Genomic DNA, 23,133 nt, shown 5'->3' on the forward strand with positions numbered 1-23,133 from the left:
GCGAAAGAAGTTTGCTTGACAACGGAAACATTCCTTCCTGGATACGGCCCAGGAGGGGCTGCTGGGAGTTGTAGTCCATTAACGTCGACGATTCATTCTTTCTGTTTGACCTGTTTCTGTTTGAGATGTGTTGTCAGACATGTGTGCGTTCTCTTGGTGGGTTGGCATTCAAAAATGAATCGGCTTTCTATTACAAATCTTTAAAATCCATGTGCTGTAAAAATGCCCTAAATTTGTGCTCATTAAGTGTAATTTGAAAATGAACGATTCACTTTTTAAAAAATAATTTATTTTCCTACACTTTCTTTCACAATTTGTGTTTTATATATATATATATATATGTATATATACAAATTGTGAAAGAAAGTGTAGGAAAATAAATAAATAATTTTTTTAAAAGTATATATACTTTTATATATATAATATAGTATATATAATTTGCTTGTATAAAAACGAATTATATACTACGAATTTAGCTGATTGTTGCTGCTCTGTCTGTTAAGGTTGCTGTACAAAAAAATATTTGTAAAGGTTTTTTTATACTGCTTAGAATTAAAAATAATAAATTCTTTATTATAAACACAACAGAACAAGAAAGCCACATAGACGTCCCTTCCATATTACAATGAGGTAAGTAGATTATGTGAAATGTGTGTGTTGTAGCGTGTACAAGAAACACTTTGACATTAAGATTAAGTGACCCTTATTAGTCCTACAGTGGGGAAATTTCACCTCCACATTTAACCCATCCGTGAAGTGAAACACCACATAGGTGTAGTGAAGACACACACTAGAGGGCAGTGAGCACACTTGCCCAGAGCGGTGGGCAGCCCTATCTGCAATGACCAGAGAGCAGTTGGGGGTTAGGTGCCTTGCTAAATGACACCTCAGTCACATACTGTCAGCTCTGGAGATCGAGCCAGCGACCTTCCGGTTGCAGGGCTGGTTCCCTAACCTCCAATCCAAGACTACCATATATAGATACATAATCTACAGGATGAGTCAAAAGTCATAGGACACTGTTTTATTTTATTTTATTTTTTTAGGCTGTCACAAGCCTCCGTGATGCGGTACTGAATGTGGTGTTTGTTGCAGATTTTCTCAGCATAAACAATTTGTCTGAGATGACCCCAGAGATAAAAGTCGATAATTTAAAAAATATAAAATAAAATAAAACCTGTCCTGTGACTTTTGACTCGCCATGTACATTAGTTTACGTGTTTCCAGCATTTATTGCACTTGGTTCATTTTGCTATGGATGGGTGAGGAAACCAGCTGTTTCCTTATGTACAGTATGGCTGTGGCCAGCAGCAGCTGGATAATAAAGCATCACGACTTGTGTGAAAGCAATGTCTCTTTTAACAGCAGTGAGCACCAACTATATTTATTTTATTATCTCTCTTTATATGTATGTATTCTATTCTATTTGTTTTTAGTTTTTAGATTTGGATTAGTTGTTCCTACAAAATGCAGTAAGTTCTAACTGGAAGATGTAACGTCTAACCGGAGCTGAACATTTGACCCTGTACATACTTAACAGTAAAAGAAAAACAGCTCACCAACCACTCAGCACTCAGGCGTAATATTGCTAGAATCCTTGCTGGAGATTTTTATTGATATTTTTCAAATATTTTGAATGGAATACATCCTAGTACATCTTTCTGCTTTCCTAAATTAGGAGAGGTTCCCGCAAAAAACGCAATGATGTGAGCTATGGCGGTGGTCAGCTGCTGCAGCCCCCCGGCAGCCCCACTGGAGGCTCTTGTGTGGGCCTGGGCGGCGCTGCCGTGCGGGGCTGGGCGTGGGCTGCTGCTGCTGCTGCCGCCGCCGCCGCCGCCTGCCTGCAGCGCTCCTTTGCAGTCGGACGGAGGAGCACATTGTTTGTAGCGGTCTGAGACAGACACAGCGGCGACCACAGCCAGCTCCACACTCAGACCACCGACCAGAACCGAGCGGGCTGTCCGCTTTAGTGCTGTTTTCGGTCGTGTACCACCGAACGGCGGGCTGTCTCTGTCTGTCTGTCTGCGGTCAGACTCCTGCGCTGAAATTTCACCGAAACATTAGCCCGAGTAACCAAGTGGACCGAAATCTCTCCGCGGGCACACCGGAGCGCTGCTTGTTGTAAGTAGGATGAATCATTAACGGGAATACTTCATGTCCACGAGTCCGCAAATGTCGGTTACAGCAGAGTTTCGTTTATCGTCAGCTAACGGGAAACGGCTGCTTTCTTTTGAATCGTCAAGTCAGAAAGCTAGAAAAGCTAGACGCTCCCCACAGGCAGCGCTGGTCGGGCGGTCAGCTAGAGAGAGAGAGATTTCAGGAGAAACGTTGGTGTTTTTTACAGCTGTTCACTGGTGTCCTTCAGAATGAAGAGTGACGGTTATTTCTGTTTACACGGACACCAGTTAGTTAGAGCAACAGGCTGGGACGCTGGCGTAGTGAGAGGGCCAGTCCGGACCGCAGCGCAGCTGTAATGAGGCAGAACAGAAAAACATTCTGCGCGTTTGTCGACAACTTCCGAGTCAGCCTGAGTCCCTAATGACGGGAGAAGAAGCGGTTGAGACTTCTGAAACGAACAGACGTGCCGGGCTCAGAGATGAAGTAGCGCCGTGTTAATGAAGGCAGAGAGAATTAGTGAAGTTTGGGCTGGCTCCATGTGACAGCTGGGAGTGGGCTTCACAGGCAGAGGGAGAGGAGACGCCCCACCATACTGGAGTGAAGAGGGAGCAGTGCGGAAGCTGCATACCACTACAGTCTTCGTACACGCTGCTGGTGGTGGTGGCTTCCTCCTCCTCCCCTCACCTCCTCTCGGCTGAGCAGCCCATTTAGTAGATTTGTACAGAATGTATACAGAATCAAACCAGATGCTTCAGACTTCATATCAACACAGCTGTCCACCCTCTTGAAGCTGCAGTCTGTGTTCTGAGCATGACCATGTTTATTTGTCACCTTAGTGGGGAGTGGGATTCATGTATTGGGTTTTGTAGTGTTTCTTGCTCACATCTGACAGCAGAAATGTTTTTCATTTAAGGCTGTGACGAATGCTGAGTAAATGATGAAAAATGAGCTAATATTCAGTTATAAGGCAGATGAGTTTACAGGTTTCCAAGGATGGATGATGATATGGGAATCTATATGGGTATCTGCAGATGTTTGCTTTAACATCAATGGTCAGGACCAGACAGATGTTTAGATTTGACCAATATTTTAAACCAAAGTTAGATGACTGATTCGATGTCTGGCGATTGATATTTATTGTACTCAGGGAGAGCTGTGTTGTCTGTTATACAGACTTTTCTGGAATGGGTTGCCTGCATACAGACTAACCTTTCATTTGTATTCTTAGGCCAAAAAGAAGTAGATATTATTAAACCATTTTTAAGGAAACATTAATTACCATTTGATGTAAGTATAATTCATCTCTGTTCTAGATCCTAAACCTCCAACTGAGCCGATTGGCTCATCTTAAAAATGCAGCCTCAAAGTGTCAGTGCACACTTATGGTCATGAGATGATCAAGGGGGTTCTGGTAATAAAGGAAAAAGAGAAGTGGTAAACTCATTTGCCTTATAACTGAATGTTATAACTATAAGTGTGGTTGGTATAGTGTAATGGGTAACACCTCTGCCTTCTATGCTGTAGACTGGCATTCAATCCCCTGCCTGGGCCCTACATTATACCAATAAGAGTCCTTGGGCAACACTGCCATCACCTACCTGAGTAAAATGATCAAACTGTAAGACTTCTAGGTAAGAGTGTTTGCCAAATGCCATATCAGCTCAAATCCCACAGCCCGTTTATTCCTAGCCATTTGCTCAGCCTCCATGCTGTGTATTGTTTTGGTGGAGGGAGCGGTTTCATAGCCATTATGTAATGGCACTGGCACTAGTAGCATATATATATATATAAGCCATGTCTAATTGTGCAGTAGCTGACACAGCTTCTGTAATATCACATAGTCTTTTTTAATAGCTTATTTTTCACATCAAACTAATGCTCTGTCATGTAGAGCCTGCAATGTGGGACACAGTTTTGTAGTACCGTGCTTCAGAGGTCACTGTTATTTTGAGGGATGATGTCTGGCCCTGCTTCTCTGATGGCTCCACAGTGTTTGATTCCATCTCCTCCCTCGAGAGATTCCTTTTACCATCTTCACTCCATTGAAAATCAATTATCACTGTAGGAGGCTAACAGCTTAGCCCAGAATGGATCCTTTAACTAATACAATATGTTGTATTTCTCAGTCTTTAAAGCTTAAGATTGATGCTTATTATTAGTTAGTCCTGTAATGGCGCACACATTTCCACCTTTTAATTCTGGGGTCAAAATGTTTTATGTATTCAAAATGTCTTCATGCTCTAATAATGTATTAAACAGATTGCTTTGGCTCAGAAAAATGCTAATTTAATTTAAAAACAAAAGATTTCAAAAATATATATCACCCTTACACACTGGGTGCATACTCTATACTGTATACTGGGTAAATACATTAGTTCATGGACTTTCTATATGAGGAGGAAATCAGCACTTAAAGGGAAAAATACTGTCTTACCAGATTTTGTAACATAGAAAAGTGAGAAGTAATGCCAAAATATTGCCACTTGATCATTCATAGTCATAAACGGGCTGTCTTTTGTCCCTCATACATACAATGGCCCTGTTGTCCTCATGGTTGTATGTAAGTTCCAGCCATTCGGTTTGTTTGTGGACTTGTGTACTTACAGTTTCGTTGTGCTGTCATGTAAGAGTACCCTCAGGGTCCTGGGGGGCTATAGAGTTTCAAAATGAGTTGTTCATTTACCCAGATCACTGTGACATGCTATATGCAGCCCCTGGCGTAGTGCAGTAGCAGAGCTGAAGGATTGGGTGGGTTTAGTTCCTACACTCATACTTTGTAGGTCTTTAGGCTGGACATCGTGTTTCAAAGGTTGTGACTTTCAGTTTTCACTTAAGCACAGCAACTCAAAAAATGCTGGGAACTCAAGAAGATTTTCTAGATGTGAGATCTGTATCATGACAAGCTGTGATGGGGATATTTTAAAGGAACACTTCCACATTTTCAGCCTAATGTCTCTCTGCCATACCTCTAGTGTATGGTTGATTACTATGGACAGTAATTTCAAAGTGTTTACTGGTTTTTAATAAAACGAACAGAAAAGCCATTGCTCAGCACTTTTACAATAGACACCTGCTGGCAGGTGCTTTAACTTCTATAGGATGTGTTCTGAGTCCATTCTTTTTCTAGGTTTTGTGTAAGTACAGGTATGTTATGGTTCATAATGTAAACCAGCCTCATGCTACGCGTGTGGGAAAGACCCGATTAAAAAATGATGTAGTATTCCTTTAAAATCTCTTTGCATGGAAATTGCTTTTTCTGACTCAAGAACGTTGACCCAGATAGTATTCCAGGGTTTCTGTCAATTGCTTTCTTTGTAAAAACTGTACTAAAGGCAATACAGAATTACTGTCACGATCACTGATATTGAAAATGGAACTTTAGCTTTTGATGTTTTGATTTCCCCAGCAATAGGCAGCTAGTCCCAGACACAAATCGCTGGTGCTTAGAGGGCTCATTATCTTTCTGAAGGCAGACTCTGCTCAGTAACTAATTATAAGAGAGAGAGACAGACACTAGGGAACATTCGATGGGCTCACAAGCCCTCGCTCAGCGCCACTATCAACAGACAAAACGCCCCAGCAAGAACAAGTGCTGGCGACTGAGAGTGAACACATTCACTTCCATCTGTTTGCTTGTATTATTAATCCTCACTGACTGTTCTGTGACCTGCTTTGGTTGAGGTGCATGGGTTAGTCTGGTGTTTTTATTTCAGAGCAAGCTACTTGCAGCCTGTATTCAAATAAGCTACAAATAGAAAGGGCAGCAGTTGTCTGTCCAATGGTAGGAGGAAGCCAGACGTTCTCAATGAAGCAGATCATCTTCACAGATCATGTTTGAGAGCGTTTAAGAGTTCATTTTTTTAAACATCAGAGTGTATATATGTGTGTGTATATATATATATATATATATATATATATATATATACATACATACATAGAGAGACAGAGAGAGTGATTGATTGATTGATTGATTGATTATATCCATTTATTATAGCCCCAGTGTTTCTCTAGGGCCCAACCTGTATATGATATTTGTCACAATTACTGATTTAAATAGCTGATGACCATTAAATCCTCATAAATGAACGATTCTCATTACAATTTAAAATGTGTCTTTTACAAACATTGATGTCTGCAGAATTTCACAGATAGATAATATTTAATTCACTTTATATTACTGCCATGCTTTGTTTGCCAAACGCTTTTGTTTGCTTTTCAGCATGTGAAAATGCTGTTTGTGTTCAGAAAAAGCTGTCTGAATGTAGTCTTAAATATGGTGCCTTAGTTTGGGGCAGATATTGTTGGCATGTGAACTTTTCACAGATGCCTACATGTAGATGTATTGTCCAATTTATTCAATAAACTGGATGCCTGAGAACAGTAGTAGGTGATATAGTCAAACATTTGGTCATAAATGTTGTTTTCTCTCTTAATTTAACAGATTGTTTGTCTCATACATTTGTGCTTTTGGCCATCAGAATTTGTAATTTGGAAAATATTCCAGTCTTTCACATTCGCAGTATCAGCTGGTCCATAGCTTGTTTTGCGCACAGGGCCTGGAAACAACAGCCTTATCTGATGTAGCTGTCCGAGTTTTGTGTCTCCTAGAGGAGTATGAAATGGAGTATGAGAGGAGTCAGAAGTACAGCGATTGCTCTGGTGTCTTGTTGAGCTAAGGCTATCTTCAGATGACCAGCCATTCTTGTTCACTGCCTGAAAAACAAAGTGGACAACTTCAGGTTTAGTGGACTAGACAGTAGGAAATGACAGAATCAGCTGCGTTTTCATTTTCATTTTAAACATGGCTGAAACATCCTTGGCTCAGCCATTCAACTAAAGGGGGTCACTTCAGTGTGGTATGCATTGCTCGTACATTGCACCATCTGCACTTCTTTGAGGCACACAAGTATAAGAGTTATTGACAAAACTCATACCTAAGGAAGAATTTTACTGGTATACCAGAGGAACTGGTATTACCTCCACTACTTGAGAAAAGGGATGTTTATTCACATGCCAGCATTAGCATGAAGAACAGTGAAAGTAATGTTTAACAAAGTCATGGAATTTCCCTTTAAAGGAAAAAACTATGTGGAACGTTAGGGGTTTTCAGAGTGTGCATTTGCCTGTTGACAAGCTTTCGTCCTGCTGTGTGTCTACCTGTGTCACTAATCTGTTGAAGCAGTTGTTCCTTGTTCCTGTAACGTGCCTCAACTGTTCTTGATGTGTGTAGATCTTTACCATTTGTTAGTCTTATGGTTAGGCCTGAGGAGGGGTTGCCATAAGGAGAGTGGGGCAGAGAGAGGGCCAAAGTCACCATATTCTTTCATTTACACATTATTTGAACCCAGAACATTGGACATATGTTAAATATGGCATACAAGACATAATCAGACCTGAGAGCTTTCTGTAATCAGCTCTTCCCTTCTTCTGCTCTCTCCTCATTTTGCTGGCATGGCTTTATAGGCCAATGTTGAATCAAGTTCAGCGAATCCCAGCTGTACCTTATTTAGTTGATGGGGTTACAGATTGACAGACACCACAGTGCTTTTACTAGATCATCAACCATAACAGGCTTTGGTTCTTATCCTGAAAGTTTTCATTACATAGAGGTTCTTCCAGATAGCTTTACGCTGTTATGGAAGGAGTAGGAAAATCTTTATTTTATTAGGAAACTCTTCATCCATTATACCTTCCACCTAATGTTGGAAGGTATAATGGATGAAGAGTTTATAAAACCACTACTGTGACCACTCTCTTGAGTTCTCATTATGAAAAACTATTCCATGATATTCATACCATTGAGCCCCATTCACCAATATCTTTTTTCTCAAATTTGTTCTTTAGAAAGGACCCAAGAAAAAGTCTGTCAGAATCGTAAACCGCAGAATTGTTTGTACCTTTGTGCTCATGAGTGTGCGTAGATATTGTTCTTATCTAAGAACAAATCCCCAATAAGAAAATATTGGTGAAAGACAAAATCTTCATGAAAACTACCTAAGTGGCATGTTAAGAAGAAATTTCTCATTAAGAACAATTGGTGAGTTAGGCCTATTGTTTTCATAATTGTGTTTGTGCGTGCATATGTGTCCTAGTGTATTGGTGAGGTGCCCTTTAGTGGAGTATCTGTGATGATTGGTAAGTAGGCAACCCCATAACAAGCAATGATCGCCTGTATTAGAAAAAAGGATTGATACTGTTGAGGTCTAATATAATTTAAACAGCCTGCTAAATAATAGGAAATAATGTATTTAACATGGTTGAGGTGAGTTGTACAGTAATGAAAATGTATTTAAAGTAATCAATAATTAATAAGAAGTTATCCTTATTATTATGGTTATTTTTAGATATTTCCCTAATGTGTTGGGCAATGAACAGCTAGATTCATGTCTGGTACTGAGTGAGAATCATGATGCTGTTGCAGTTTTGTAAATCCCTGATTCCCTTATCTCGGCGGATTATTCCCTGAAGTTTGGTAACCAAGGTATTTTGGCTGCAAGTGCTTGTTACAGTTGTTCTTCATTCTGTCAGGAAGCTTTTATGCATGTATGAGTTGTTGTGATCTCAGACATAGCACTTGTACCTCTCACAGGGCTTACAATGGCAAATATACTTCTAATTATATGACAACACACCCTGAGACCAAGATAGACCATGCTCAAGGTCTGCTGAATTTACTGCACAGGATGTTGCCTTACTACAGTGCTCTTAGTTTCAGTTTTTCACAGTTTATGAAACACGAATAAGATACATGTAATTTCAGCAACTAGTTGTGAGTGAATTGTTTTTTTTGCTGTTTCTTTTTCCATGATTATACTAAGTTTGAATCATGTTCCTGCAGAACCAATGTGCTCAGTTCATTCTTTAATTGTCGAATGTTACCATGCTTGATTTGTGTCTGAGTCACATTAAATCAGCTGACATGTCCCAGAATGACATCATTGGATTCATGGACATCACTGGATTTCTTGATGAAATGTGTCATGCAAATCCCCCAAAGCAAAGTTTGGCCCTTAATTTGTCCGAAATCTTTCAATGAAATGTCATGCTGTTAACAATGCTTCAGTTTTTTTCCAGTGCTTGGCTGCTCACATTTTCTGTGAAACTTTGGATGATGAAATAGATGATATTACATTTACTTCATTTAAATGGCAGACACTCATACTCAGAGCAAGTCACAGAGGTAGGCAAAGGAAGTGTTAGGAGTCTTTCCCTAGGACGCTTGTTGGTACATGATAGGGTGCATGCCCAGGCGTGGGAACAAACCACAGCCTACATCTAAGGTTCACAGAAGGCAGAGGTGTTGCTACACTATACCATCCTGGATTGTCTGCACTAGGTGTTGATATCAGACTGACATTATAACATCTACCCAAGCCAGTTTATGAGTTGAAGATTATCAAGAAATGTCATTTTTTTTGACAAAATTTGGTTTGACCTTGTTGGCATGATATTAGCCCATAGTGTTGAATATAGTATGATATGGAAAAAAGCCACAAAACTTGTTCTGATTGGTGTGATGCAGTGAATTTTTGTGTAGTTATACCTTGGAGGAGCATCTTACAGCGACATTTAATTATTATTATTATTTAATTACATGGATACATAGATTACATACTTCTATTTCAGTCAAATTTAGATTTTTTAATAAGTAGTCAAATGACTGATAATTTAGATTTAATTCAGTAAGTTAAGTGATTAAAAACTTACTTTTTAGATGTATGGTTTGATTAATAAAAAAATTCAATCTTTAAATTAGTGCTCAGCTAAGCGCAGAGAACATATGGCCCAAAGTAAATTCTAAAATTCTGAAATTAAACCAGGTTGTTTGAATTCTAACTGCTTTAAAGGTTTTATATGGGGCTTATTTTAAAGGTGAACTAAGAATGACCTTGTATACACTAGCATTATGCAGTGTTATTGAACAAATGCTTAAACATGCTAAGTATTTTTGTGTGCATGGAGTATTATGACTGTTATGGCTTTATAGCTTGGTGCAATATAGAAGAGGGATATGACCTCCAGTGTCACCTTGACAATTGTAAGGCATTTTACAGCTAAAGGACAACAATAATTCTGGCTCATGCTTATAATAGATGAAAGATCTTTGAGACCAGTTCATTTTCACCAAAATGCCTGCTCGACCAACTGTAGATTATATGTAACTGTGTATTAAATTAGCCTCTGTGCTTGGATGTGGATGTGTATGCATTAATAAAATCTGGCTCAGGGAGTTGTTGGGGTGCTGGGCTCAAATGGATCTCATAATAAAAGACCTCTGATTTATATTCCTGGCTGACTGCTTTAATGGTCTACTCCTTTACATGGGATCATAAGATCAGCAGAGGCAATGAAAGGTGCATCTGGTTGGTATAAACCAGGCTGGGCTTTTGAGCCTCAAAGGCGGCTGAGGATTCCTTCATATGAGAAGGTTTGATTTGTATAGCAGAGATACACAGTATACCACATGCCATGTGTCCGTGTATTTATGTAATTTTGTGCTGAAAATGAATTTAACTGTAGTGATATTTGCTGGTCTATGTTTCTTCCACTTTTTTCTCTGTAAATCTGTTGCTTAAAATGTGTATCTCACTCTGGAATCCCACAGGGCTGAGCAGCTGAAGAAGAGCAGAAAGGATGACTGAGTATAAGCTAGTGGTGGTGGGCGCTGGAGGCGTGGGCAAGAGCGCTCTTACCATCCAACTGATCCAGAACCACTTTGTGGATGAATATGACCCTACCATAGAGGTAAAGTGTGGGTGTGTGGTTGGGTGAGTGTATACCATATAGATAAAGTATTGTGTGATTGTGCATGTCAGTTCAAGTTAGTCTTTGTTCATTGTGGGTGTAAAGTGATGTATGCACATTCTCAGTTCAGCATCTGAAGCTCAATTACAACAAATATGTATAAATATATTATACAAAATTGTTGTAATTAAACTTAGTTTTACTATTTTTACCATTAAAATTAATTCAGTTGACAACTGTGGAAAAAAATTGCAAGAATAATAAAGAACTGAATCTGTTATTTAGCATATCAGTCAATAAAAATAATGACACATTATTGGCCAAAGTGGTCAATGTGCCCATGCTGTGCTTTACGTTTATAGATTTTTATTGCAGACTAAATAATAAAATTTATCAAATTACCTGGAAATATTAGTGAAGCCACAAAACAAGCGTGTAAAGATGGACCATTAAAGCAATGCTATGTGAGATTTAAGGATTTGGAGACCTCTCTGGGGGAATGTGTAATTGCACACAGTGTGAGAAATATTTCATTATTCTTCAGTCCTCTTCCCCAAACAGATGTAACTGATGATTGTGAGGACATTTTAAAATTAGAGAACTCAGTCAAAACTCGGTAAGCAATGTGTTTTCTGAGGTTATAAATGAATGATCTATTATTGTCATGAAATCGTCATAATGTTGATTTTGCATTTAAGACCTAAAACATGAGCAGGACCTTGTTTTTGGGCTTTTTGATTGGTTGATGAATAGTGTGTGTGCTCAGTAAATCACTCAGTTAGGGGATGTCTGGAGTTAAGAATGTCTGCACTTAAGTGTCATTTTCCATCAACCACAACAACTGTTATGTATATAAGTCATGGAATTTGTCCTGGAGAAGTCTTGGAAAACATTTTTCTAAAAAACTGTGGAAACTGTGCCAGGGTTTGTTGATACAAGTCTAGTGACCAAGCCAGTGTGGTCATCTGCTGAAACGTCAAAATTGTTCAAATTTTGTAAAAATGATAAATGGAAATGTTTTACAAACCTCTTAAGGAATTACTCACTGTAGCATAGTAAACAAACATTCTGCAGAAAACACCAACATCCTAATGTCAGCAGTTGTTCTTTGAGTATCCAGAGAAAGAACTGACAAACAAACAAGGAGAGAACATTCTGGATTCTCCCAACAATCACATACAGCTATCAGCTATATTTCTCTCGCTTTCATACACTTATTACTGTCATATGAAACCAGGGTGTCTGTATATCTGGGGTCAGTGATTGCTCACATAGACACAGGGTGGGGTTGGTTTGTGTGCGCGCATGTCCACATGTCTGCGAGTCACTGTCCTTCTGCCCTCTATTTTCTCCTTTCCCACCACGCCTGCCTCTGGACAAACAATGTCCTTTTCATAGCTGCTCTCACTGCACTAACATTCAAGACCACTGGCCTGCATGTTTGCGTGCACTGAGCCCTGCTGTCAAATGAAACTGTATTTTCACTGTATTGACTACTTGATTTGATTTTTCTTTTCCTCTTTACTTTTATGAATGGATTAGTCTAAATTTCTCCATTAGTCATAAATTAGCCCTTGTATAATGGCTAGTAGCCATGAGGACACATTATAATAATGCAGTTAGTCCTGATGTGAATGGATTTGAGTGGTTAATAGTGTGTATCGGAGCTTTCTAGTATAAAGGTTATCAAATCTTTTAGCATACACATCATAGCATAGAATACTGAGTCTCAGTGATGGACTGTCGTGGCATTGATTGCTGTGGCTTTAGGATATATCTACGTGTTTTTTTCTTTTTTTCAGGACTCTTACAGGAAGCAGGTGGTGATTGATGGAGAGACGTGCCTGCTGGACATCCTGGACACAGCAGGACAGGAGGAGTACAGTGCTATGAGGGACCAGTACATGAGGACAGGAGAGGGTTTCCTCTGTGTCTTTGCCATCAATAACACCAAGTCTTTTGAGGACATTCACCAGTACAGGTCTGTTTCTCCTGTATGAATTACATCCTCAATTGAGCAAGTAGTTCACTTCACACTTTTAGTGTGAAGTTCAGACAAAGTTACTTATCTGGTTTCTGACAATTTATGATATACTGTTCTCAGAATTCAGACTTGCCTATTTTTATAGATAACACTTTGTCATACAGTCTCAGGAAACAAATAAGACAGTCTATCTGAGATTAATTAACAACTCAACATGATTTGAGGCAAATGTGTGATCATTTAGGTAGGCATTTTGCACAGTGCTAATTAGGTACATTAGCCTCATAGCTCCAGTGCAAAACTAAAGAAGCAAACTTCAGACACCAGACATGTCTTGACTGATCAACTATTGCTTTTAATTCAAAAGAGATTATGGGGAGCAACACTTGTGGATAATGGACAGTGCTTCAAACCTGCAAATGAAAATCTAAGCTGTATTTCAGTAATGTTTACAAACCAAAGTCCTTGACTGCAATGCAAAAATACAGAGAAAGAAGACAAAATATGACCTCTGTTGTCCTCTTCCGTTGTCAAACCACAGTTTTGACCAGTGTCACTAGCATCTGTTGTGGCTAAAGGAAATATAGCCTCAGAGTGGAAGATTACAATAAGCTGACAATGAAATCAATATAAACCCAATTAGAGAGCAGGCAGGAGGATGGAAGAGAGATAGCAAGCACTCAAGGACATAAAAGGAAAACTGGAAAAGGATGATAAATGGATTATATGCTGTTTTTTTATTTATGGACAGTGCACTCTTGATAGTGGACTTTATTTTGTTTTGGTAGATTATGCTAGTAAGACTCAACCAGTAGAAGTTGCAGTTGTAATTTCATATTAATTGTTGTAGCTCATGGTAACGAGAAACAGGAATTCTGAAACATGAAACAAGAGAATTTCTGTCAACTGTGCCAATTCTGCTCTTTCAATCAGTATCATGTTTGTGTTTGTAAGGGAAAAGCAGATATTGTAGTTTTGAGTTTGATGAAATATTTTTTTTTGGGGGGGGGGGGGGGGGGGGGGGGGGGGGGCATTTTATACCATGAAAATAATTAATAATGAAAAAAAAGACAATTAAATGGCAGTGGTCAGCTAAAATGTATTGATTGTAACAGGACTAGGAAAAATATATTTTTTCTCAGTTGACATTCAAACAAATGCATAAATGTTGCACTTAAACTCAGTACAGAATATAAATTAAAAGTAAAACATATCATGTATTTAAAGGGCCCTGATCATGAAATTTTAAATAAAAGGCTTTGGTGTAGTTTGTAAACATTGGTAAAGTTTTAAAATATATCTCTCATTTCCCAGTTTATGTGGCCCATTTAGGAACACAAGCTGCAAAAACGTCCTATTTACAAATAATTGTTCCTGTGATGTGTTTGTGGATCTAGAGAAGGCATATAATAGGGGGCCAAGAGAGGAACTGTGGTACTGTATGAGGAAGTCAGGTGTAGCTGAAAAGTATGTTAGGGTGGTGCAGGACATGTATGAGGATAGTGAGGTGTGCAGTTGGAGTGACAAATGGTTTCAAGGTTAATGCTGGTTACATCAGGGATCAGCTTTGAGCCCCTTCTTGTTTGCAATGGTGATGGAAACGTTGAGAGATGAGGTCAGGCAGGAGGCTCCATGGACCATGATGTTTGCAGATGACATTGTAACTTGTGGTGAGAGTAGAGAGCAGGTGGAAGAGAATCTGGAGAGGTGGAGGTTTGCACTGGAGAGGAGAAGAATGAAGGACAGTAGAAACAAGACCGAATACATGTGTGTGAATGAGAGGAAGGCAGGTGGAAAGGTGAAGATGCAAGGAGTAGAGGTCGTAAAGGTGGATGACTTCAAACATCTTGGGTCAACCATCCAGAGCAATAGACAGCGTAGAAAGGAGGTGAAGAAGAGGGTGCAGGCAGGATGGAGTGGGTGGAGACGGGTGTCAGGGCTGATGTGTGACAGAAGCATAGCAGCAAGAGTGAAAGGGAAGGTTTACAAGACAGTAGTGCGTCCTGCTATGATGTGTGGTTTGGAGACTGTGGCTCTGTCTAAAAGACAGGAGGCTGAGCTGGAGGTGGCGAAGATGAAGATGCTGAGATTTTCGTTGGGAGTGACAAGGATGGACAAGATTAGAAATGAGCAGATCAGAGGGACAGTGAAGGTGGAGCAGTTTGGAGATAAAGCCAGAGAGGACAGGTTGAGATGGTTTGGACACCTTCTAGCTGTAGAAGGAGAAGAGGTAGACCTCAGAGAAGGTTTATGGATGTAGTGAAGGTGGACATGGAGATGGTTGGTGTGAAAGTAGAGGAGGCAGTCGATAGGGCAAGATGGAGGCAGATGATCTGCTGTGGGGACCCCTAAAGGGAGCAGGCGAAAGAAGAAGAAGAAGTTCCTGTGATGTGTTTCAGTCCAAAATGCTTTTTGAATGATGCACAATACAGAGTAACCATTTAAAACTGAAGTCATTCACAAATGTCAATCTTAACGACAAAAAGACATAAACAACCTGTTTAATTCTAAGGGATAAAGAGAGGTTGAAAAACGGGATAAAGTATGATATGGTCCTTTTAAATTAATTTTAAATATAATTAAAATTGAGTGTATAGCAAAACATTGATAATTATTTTAAAGGTTAAACTATTCACACTGTCAGTGGATTACAGGAGCTCATATACTCTGTTACGTTTCCTGCCTGTCACACACATATGCAACCACACATGCGGACTCCACAGTGGCATCGTCTTACTCATATGCCCCTCAATCGGCTAGCAACCAGTACAGAAACAACTGTCACAATCCGGAACAGCACACAGCAAGGTGACTGTACACCACTAGCCTTATGGCTAACTAAAAGCTTGTAAGCAAGGACATGGGTTATATGCACCTGCGCATCAGTTTGCCATAAATTTGCAAAACATTATCAGCACAACAGCAGCATAATATTCATTTTCTCTTTCCTTTGTGTGTTTCACCAATTAATCCACCCACTCCCCACCCCCCCAACTTTGTACCCCCTCTCACAGGGAACAGATCAAACGGGTAAAGGACTCGGACGATGTGCCAATGGTCCTTGTGGGTAATAAATGTGATCTCCCTGCTCGCACAGTGGACACGCGGCAAGCGCAGGAGCTAGCACGCAGCTATGGCATCCCGTACATTGAGACCTCAGCCAAGACCAGACAAGTGAGCAGCAAAGACACTCCTGGTTTTTATTTGCAAACTAGAAGGACTGTGAAATGACATTGTCGTGTTACTTCTATGCTTTGACATACACACAGGCTCCATTACTCACATAGAGTGATGTAAGATGAGTGCATTTCTATAAAACTGCAGGTGATGATGACTCATTGGTAGGCTGATGATTGCAGAGGGAGAATGTCACTGTTTTCATCATCCACTCCAGAAGCCTAGAAACAGGCTAGAGTTCAACTGACCAATTTGTCAAAAAAGCCTGCATCCTTTTACTGATTTCTCTCAGCATGTGTACGTGTTTATACAACGTTTTCAGAGAAACAGGATGTTTTGGACAAAAGTCCTTCATCAGCAAAATGATTCTGAAGCTGAGACAACACTAGCTGATAATATACAGCATGTATTTAAATTATATAACATTCTGCAGAAGTCAGAGACCACCCTTTAGTTTATTTATATCCAGTTAGATCGTCTATTAAGTACAAGTTATTCCGAAAAAAGTGGGAAATGTACAGTATTGTGCAAATGTTTTCGGCACCTGAGAAAAGATTTAAAAAGCTGTTTCTGGGTAGTACATATATTTGCTCAAAAACACTAATATTGAAATAATTACAAATAACATTACAAAAAGTAGTGATTTTGTGTGTCAGTGTGTGTTTAACAGTTTCCAAACCTCTAATTGAGGAAGACCATTATTAAGTGTAGTTATCATTCGGGATGTATTTTGGATAATCAGTGCATCATTCAATTAAATCATTAGTGTTGGAGATGGAATTTAATAATTCCATGTGATAGCAGTGATGGGCATCCAGGAGAAATGTGGAACCAAACTTTGTTCTTCAATCTACCTCACAAGATATATTTTCTACTTTTTTTCAAAGTAATAAATTCAGATTTCTTTGTTTTATTTTACATTTTAATTATATATAGTATTTTTATAGGCAAAAATTCATTCATAGCTAAGATAAATGGTTGTAAATTGTGCGCTGAGATGCCTAAAGCTTTTGCACAGTACTGTATATTTGACAGATAATTAGGGAAAATGCTAAGTGTATTATCAGATCTATCAGTTTTTGATTTGTCCACTCTTTAATTCGTATACCCTATACTGCCACTTTAATTCTTCCATCCTTCCAAACCTGAACCTGACCAGTTATAGCTATGTCCCTCCAGCAAAAGCTGTTCCCAAAGGTGTCACTGACATTCAAGGAGACACTGTTGTTTATTGTAAGGACAGGTGGGTCTAAATTTAAGATCTAACAGAAAGCAGCATGTTCACTGCTGAAGCAGTTGAAGACTCTACAACTATTTGACAAAGTGGGAGGAGGCTCAGTGCAAGTTTGAGGATGTGTACCTACATCTGGACTTGGTGACTTGTTTATGGTTGAAGCCATTATAAATCCTGCTGAGTCTAAACAAATTTTAATACATCAGCAAAAAACTTTTGTAAAACGTTGCACTGAGAAGAAATCCTTTCTCCGGCAAGATAACAGCTCTAAGCATGTTGCTGAGAAAATTAAGGTGTACTTACCAAAAAAAAGCTGCTGGTGTTTTCAAAACAATGAGCTGTCCAGACCTCAACATCATTGTATGTGTTTGGGATTGCTTGGAGTGTGAGAAGTAAAAACACACCCAACTAAGCTTTGAGGTGTCTGTTGAATTATCTGTTAAATATATGTTTTCTGCCTTTTTCCTGTTGCTGAAAAGTGACTTAAGTGGTGATTAAATAAATGAAAGTAGGGTGGTCTCTAACATTTGCGCAGTACACTATGTAGTATGTAGAAGCTCTTAGAAGTCAAAGAGGAAATCTGTCAGACAGAGTGGAAAAGCCATGGCAGAAACACACTTCTGAAAGAATGTAAGGGACCTGGGTAATATGTAGATCTCTGAGTATGATAGAGAGAGGGTAAGAGATTAAAAAGAAAAGAAAGGCAGGTCCAGGCTGGCAGTGGAAGTTATGAAAACAACAGTGTACTTCATTAAGGAGAATCCAGAACTTCAGACGAGACCTAAATTTTGTACCCTTTGTCTGTTGAATCTTCACAGACTGACTCTACAGTGTTGTGTACATGATTGTAAATTTTCAATGTTCTGGCTTCATTAAACATTTCCCAACTTCCTGATGCTTGGAATCACACAGGCTGTAATTTCAGTCTGTGAAAGAGAGCAGACTCACCCTGGCAGATTGCTATCAGATCTAATGGACTTGTAGCATTATTACAGTCATGTCTACAATGTCTGAGTCTATGCTCAGTGACTCTGCTGATGATTACTGGCTGGTGGAAGTTAATGTGTGCATGCTGTGCTTCACAGGGTGTGGAGGATGCCTTCTACACACTAGTACGAGAGATCCGACAGCACAAGCTAAGGAAACTCAATCCTCCTGATGAAAGCGGACAGGACTGTATGAGCTGTCGCTGTGTAGTATCGTGATTTAAGGTGCATAACACAGTTTAAAACATGCATTCACACATATATACACAGATCCAAACAAGCAAATAGTCAGTTACCACAGGCAATGATTTAGACACTTAATGTCACTTAGACCCTGTGGCAAAAAAAATGAAAATGTATTGACATGAAACAAACACTAACACTTTACTTGAACCTTGCTACATAACATTTACATAGCCACACCATAAACATATCATGGCAGATGTCATATTTTTACTGTCCATAGAAAACTATGTATTTCCATTTTTGTCCATTTTTATTTTTCTACATCATTTCAACATACCAGTTGTCCTTTACGTTGTGTGAAAATTTCATGGATTTAATTATTCGATGTACCAAAAGGAATGTTCTAAAACCACTTAGAATAAAATCTTTTTAGATTGACTTGCATTGAAAGGTAAGAGTGGTTTTGCCTTCTCCTGTAAAGTTACTGTTTCACAGATTGGACATTTGGATAGCGATGATATGCTATCTTGAGTTGTCATGACCAATAATATAGCAGTGTCATACACTAGAGTACATTTAGCCAAAATCAACATGTAGCATAAGTTGTCATGACATCGAACATTATGCCATTACAAGTTTATGGCATGGTTATGCCAATGCTATGTTCCAGATGTAAATTGTTAGCAAACAAACTTATAACAAGACGGGGGAGTTACTGTCCATGTCAGCCCTACAATACAGATACAGATATGGCAGATAGAATTGATATGCTAGATTATTGATCACCATCCCTGGTCTTGATCTACCTTCCTGCAGAGTCTAGTTTCAACCACAGCACACCTGCTCTTGTTGATTAACCTTTTTTAGAAGTCCTCGATTGGCTGGATTAGATGTATTAGTGTTAGGTATTTGAGGAGAGGATTTTAGATGTAGGTTGGAACTAAACTCCGCAGAAAAGTAGGTTTTCAAGATCTTCATTAGTTTGAACAATTTAGCTAAAAGTGTTGTGAGTTCAAATGACATAACTCACCCTTATGGTTGGTGGAACAGTTAGTTGTGATGAATTGAGGGGCTAGTTGTAACACTCACTAGAAATGTCTGGTAATTGTGTCTGGCAAACACAATTAATTTAGCACATGCCCATGTTGTTTGAACCAGATAAACTTTCCATCCTAAATATATCAAATATCTGCAGCGAAAGTGAAAAGATATTGTGGCTAACATTGGTGGGTTTACTTTCAATTTCACAGCAGAATAGCAAATATTAGTACAATAAAACAGAAATATATTTTATTTACATGACATCTATAGCACGTTTTTATGAATCCCTGAATAAAACATTCCAAAAATGAAAAGGTTTTATTATAAATAGGAGGAATATGGGTTAGTTTGTTTGTTCCTAGGGGAGCTTAGTTGTAACACTGTTAAAACTAACCCCTGGTTAACTGACACTGGGAGATGTTTATATGCTAAAACAATGCTATATTACAGCCACCTAGTGAATTCTGTAACTTATACACATAACTCAGGAGCTAAAGAAAAGTACTTTTGTGGTACAAAAAAAGGTCTTCATGGCAAATTTGGAAAAAAAATTGGAATCTGTCTGCTGTGAACATTTGCAGTGAAGCTGTGGGAATACACGTTCTGCATGAGCCTGTTCAGCTATATGAAAAGTGTTACATTTTGACTTGGCTTAGGTTGCCCCATGGCTCCCTGCTTCATGCTACCATCTACAGATCAAACTTTGTGTATTCATGCTGGTTGTTTATGGTTAAAACTGATTAGATAAGATTAATCTTTACTACCATGAAGCTGACCTATTCTTGCATGTAGACGTTTTTGGAACTCTGTAGTCTGAATGTACCCTGCAGTTTCATTGTGTGAATAGGAAATGTTATTTACTGCCTCCCTTACTGTACATGAAGGAAGTGCAAAACAACCCAAGTGGAAGATACAAATCACAGGAAGCTGTGATATCTGGGGTCGTCTGTGTCACACGCACCAGAGTGCTGAACACGCTTTGGTTTTTCTCTTTTATGCTGTAACAAATGCAGTTATCGTATGCTGGAGGATCTGGTCCTTGATCAGTCTTTTCAGTGTCATGTGTTGCTGTATGAACAAATGTATTTCACATAGGTGCATTACTCCTCAGAGCCTCGTCAGAAAGGCATCAGGTACAGATGCTCATAATTACTGCAATGCTGTAATGTTTGTCAGCAGTAGGAGGCATAAAAAAGGCATTTTGGTCCCTTAAACATGAGCAGAACATGATTCACCGAAAATTTTAAAAAGACAGCCTGGCCAAATGAAAACTGTAACTATGATTTTATCTATTTTGAATCTGCCTACAGCAGTGCATTGGTAGTCTTTAGAGTGATATTTTCTGAAATATTTTTAGCAAGCTAGAGATCTCAGTTCAGGGTCTTTTCTTTAACTTTGAGTTTAAACTTGTCTCTGGTGTCTCCATTCCCTGCTGAATAGCAACAGAAATGACGACTAAGGAAAGAGTTACACTAATGTGAATTCGGTTGTATTTATTAGCTTGTAGAACAGCATTTGTGTATTGCATGCTGGAGAGAATATTGGTTGAATATTGAATAAAAACAAGATTTAAAATCATGAATCCTGTCAAACTGATAAGGCCGAGTGATACAAAGCAGCAGTGTAGAATACTGCATTGCACAAAGTAACATTAAACTCTAATTTTAGGTTTATTTGAACCAGAACCTGAAATAAAGAAAATGGGCAGTATGGCAACAGATTACAGTGCTTCACAATGTATGTACAAATGTATGCAATGTTTCAGGTACACAAAATGCTGTTCAATGAATCTCCTGGGATTCATTGAATTGTTTGAAACTATTTATCTCAGCAGTAACAGTGTCTTTGCCACTGAAAATATATATAACACACACACACACACATATTTATATATATATAAATATATATATATATAAACATGACACTACAGTTAACAAAAAAATAAGTGAATTTTGTGTTTTTACCAAAGTAGCCGAGATCTTATTCAGGACTTCATCATGATACTCTTGTTCAAATTAATCACCAGCACATCTGATATAATTCAATGAACAAATAATCTTGGGCTTCCTCAAGGAAGAAAATAAATGCTCTTTACTAAATTTTTTAATTTACTAAAATATGTGTTTTCGGTCTGTGTTCTTTAAATATTGATGATAACCATGAAATACTTACTAGAATTTATTGCAATAACAATAACATATTATCATAGCACCCATCCTAACTATGTTGTTGTCTGTTCCTTTTCAGGCGACCTTTCAGAGTTGAGAAGTGGACCTATGGATCCGCAAGGCAGAGTGGACCACAGAAGGAGGAATAAAGACACAAATCACAGCTGGAGAGCAAAACAAAAGACAAACAAAGGCGCTACACTGACTGCAAAATGAACATTTTGGCAGAGTAAGTTGCCTTGCTGTGACTACGATGACCCCCTCTGGCTGTCCACATCTGCCTGACAAAACACCACTAATGACTTGTATTGGTTTTCATATTCTTTAACTCCAGTGTGCTAATACTGGGCAGCTCCGTGGATTTCATCTAATTTATTATTCTCATAAGTCTCAACACTGGCTTTTACGTGGACATCAGGCCTTTCGTGACCGATATCACAAAACAAAGCTCAGATTCTAAAGACTGGACACTAGTGACCTCATCCCAGGCACCCTGTGCCCCTCTGTTCCTGTCAGAAGAAGGCATACAGGTCTGCAGATGAGACTGCTCACTGCTGACTGCAGAGAGAAAGGAAAGACATCCCACACAGGAGTCTCTGTTTTCTTGACAGTTAGCCACATTTGTTTTGCTTAACATGTCTTCGTTTTAACATGTAACTTTTGTGAATTGGGAGTTTGTGGCGATAACCATGGGGACTGTGCTTTGCTGCAGCACTAGATACTGTAGGTGTGGCTGTTTATGTGTACGTATTTTACAAGAGAAACTGATTGTGGAAGTGCTGAACAAACCGACTGGTATTGCGGTTGTTCTGATTGTTAGATTCCAATAAAATTTGTTTTAAAGTCCTACATGTTTGGTTTAAGATCTTACAGATTTTTTAAATCTATTGTACAGACAACTGCAGAACCTTGTTATTCCAGATTTGTATCAAAAGTGATTGATGTAAATATTTATGTGACAGATTGGTGGCTTCAGACAGAATACTATATCAAACTGTTTGGAGGTAAAAACAATGGGCAAATATGTAAACATCTACTGTTCTGAACTCAACAATTTAATTAGAGCTGATCATTTTTTTCAAACTGTAAGAAGACCTCTGTTTACCTACAGTGTATGCAAAAGTTTGAGTGCATACTGTACTTTTGCACACTTCAATTTTTCCCCCCAATATATTATACACAGCAAGTGAATAGACATTTTGCTGTAAAATTGGCAGAAATTCCCTATTTCAGTGTGTTGTCTGTGAAGGATGTGTTACTTATTCTCATAAAGAAAATCACCAAAACATAATTTCCCCTTGAGGTGTTCAAATGTTTGGCATACAAATGAAGCTCCTGTTTCTGGCATCCATGCATGACATAGTTTTGGTTCTTCATGTTACATATGCATTTTTTAAGTGAAACAGTGGAAATAAAAACTCTAGTTCAGCTCGTGACTTGTTCTGTACAAATGATCATAAAAAATAAACTGGTTTACAGTAAGTGTTAATGTGT

The 23,133-nt window shown here is 38.8% G+C and overlaps 1 protein-coding gene across 1 annotated transcript; it reads left to right on the plus strand.

The window, feature by feature from the left end:
• Positions 1–1,792: 1,792 nt before the first annotated feature.
• On the plus strand, positions 1,793–23,121 carry hrasa (HRas proto-oncogene, GTPase a). Its single transcript, XM_017722510.2, has 6 exons — positions 1,793–2,121; positions 10,724–10,863; positions 12,666–12,844; positions 15,862–16,021; positions 18,344–18,469; positions 21,719–23,121. Exons 2-5 carry the CDS (start codon positions 10,753–10,755, stop codon positions 18,461–18,463), a joined length of 570 nt encoding a protein of 189 aa, XP_017577999.1. The 5' UTR covers positions 1,793–2,121; positions 10,724–10,752; the 3' UTR covers positions 18,464–18,469; positions 21,719–23,121.
• The last annotated feature ends 12 nt before the right edge of the window (positions 23,122–23,133 follow it).

The sequence above is a fragment of the Pygocentrus nattereri genome, chromosome 11 (genome assembly GCF_015220715.1).
Source record: "Pygocentrus nattereri isolate fPygNat1 chromosome 11, fPygNat1.pri, whole genome shotgun sequence".
Lineage (NCBI taxonomy): Eukaryota > Metazoa > Chordata > Actinopteri > Characiformes > Serrasalmidae > Pygocentrus > Pygocentrus nattereri.

Bases quoted from the DNA above. Each gene is read 5' to 3' on its own strand.
- hrasa (XM_017722510.2), top strand. From the start codon at position 10,753: ATGACTGAGTATAAGCTAGTGGTGGTGGGCGCTGGAGGCGTGGGCAAG. The intron at 10,864-12,665 runs GTAAAGTGTGGG...TCTTTTTTTCAG, and splicing joins AATATGACCCTACCATAGAG to GACTCTTACAGGAAGCAGGT. The intron at 16,022-18,343 runs GTGAGCAGCAAA...TGTGCTTCACAG, and splicing joins CCTCAGCCAAGACCAGACAA to GGTGTGGAGGATGCCTTCTA.